At 64.0% G+C, this 505-nt stretch overlaps 1 protein-coding gene across 1 annotated transcript in view; it reads left to right on the plus strand.

The window, feature by feature from the left end:
* PTK2B (protein tyrosine kinase 2 beta) overlaps positions 1-494 on the plus strand; it is a 33337-nt gene extending 32843 nt beyond the window's left edge. The window contains exons 29-30 of the mRNA XM_017727804.1: positions 1-52; positions 140-494. The exon at positions 1-52 is cut by the window's left edge and continues 17 nt beyond it. Of these exons, the coding sequence (XP_017583293.1) occupies positions 1-52; positions 140-355 (268 nt within the window). The 3' untranslated portion in view covers positions 356-494. The remainder of the gene's footprint in view (positions 53-139) is intronic.
* Positions 495-505: the final 11 nt, after the last annotated feature.

Raw genomic sequence — 505 nt, forward strand, 5'->3', positions numbered from 1 at the left:
GGGGGGCGTCGACGAGATCCTTCCCAACCTTCCGTCCACTTCCCGCACCGAGGTAGGAGCGGGAATGGCGGGAACGGGGCGGGGTGTGGGGTGACATTCCGGCCGGATCCCGGTCTGAATTCCCGAAAATCCCACCCAGATCGAGGGCACCCAGAAGCTGCTCAACAAGGACTTGGCCAACCTCATCAGCAAGATGCGCCTGGCGCAGCAGAATTCCGGCACTTCCCTGAGCACGGAATTCCAGCGGCAGATGCTGACGGCTTCCCACGCCCTGGCCGTGGACGCCAAGAACCTCCTGGATGCCGTGGATCAGGCCAAGCTCCAGGCCAACCTGGCGAAGCCGTGCTTGGAATGAGGGAAAGGCCGGAGCGATGCCGGTGGATCCGGGAGGAGTCGGCTTTTGTGTGTCTCCCGCGGTTTTCCCGCTCTCCCTCTTCCCGCTCCTCCTGCAGCCGCTCGTGTCTGTAAGTGTCTCGTTGCTCTTCCGGAGAAGGGCGGGCACCGG

This window comes from Corvus brachyrhynchos, unplaced genomic scaffold, assembly GCF_000691975.1.
Source record: "Corvus brachyrhynchos isolate BGI_N302 unplaced genomic scaffold, ASM69197v1 scaffold222, whole genome shotgun sequence".
NCBI lineage: Eukaryota > Metazoa > Chordata > Aves > Passeriformes > Corvidae > Corvus > Corvus brachyrhynchos.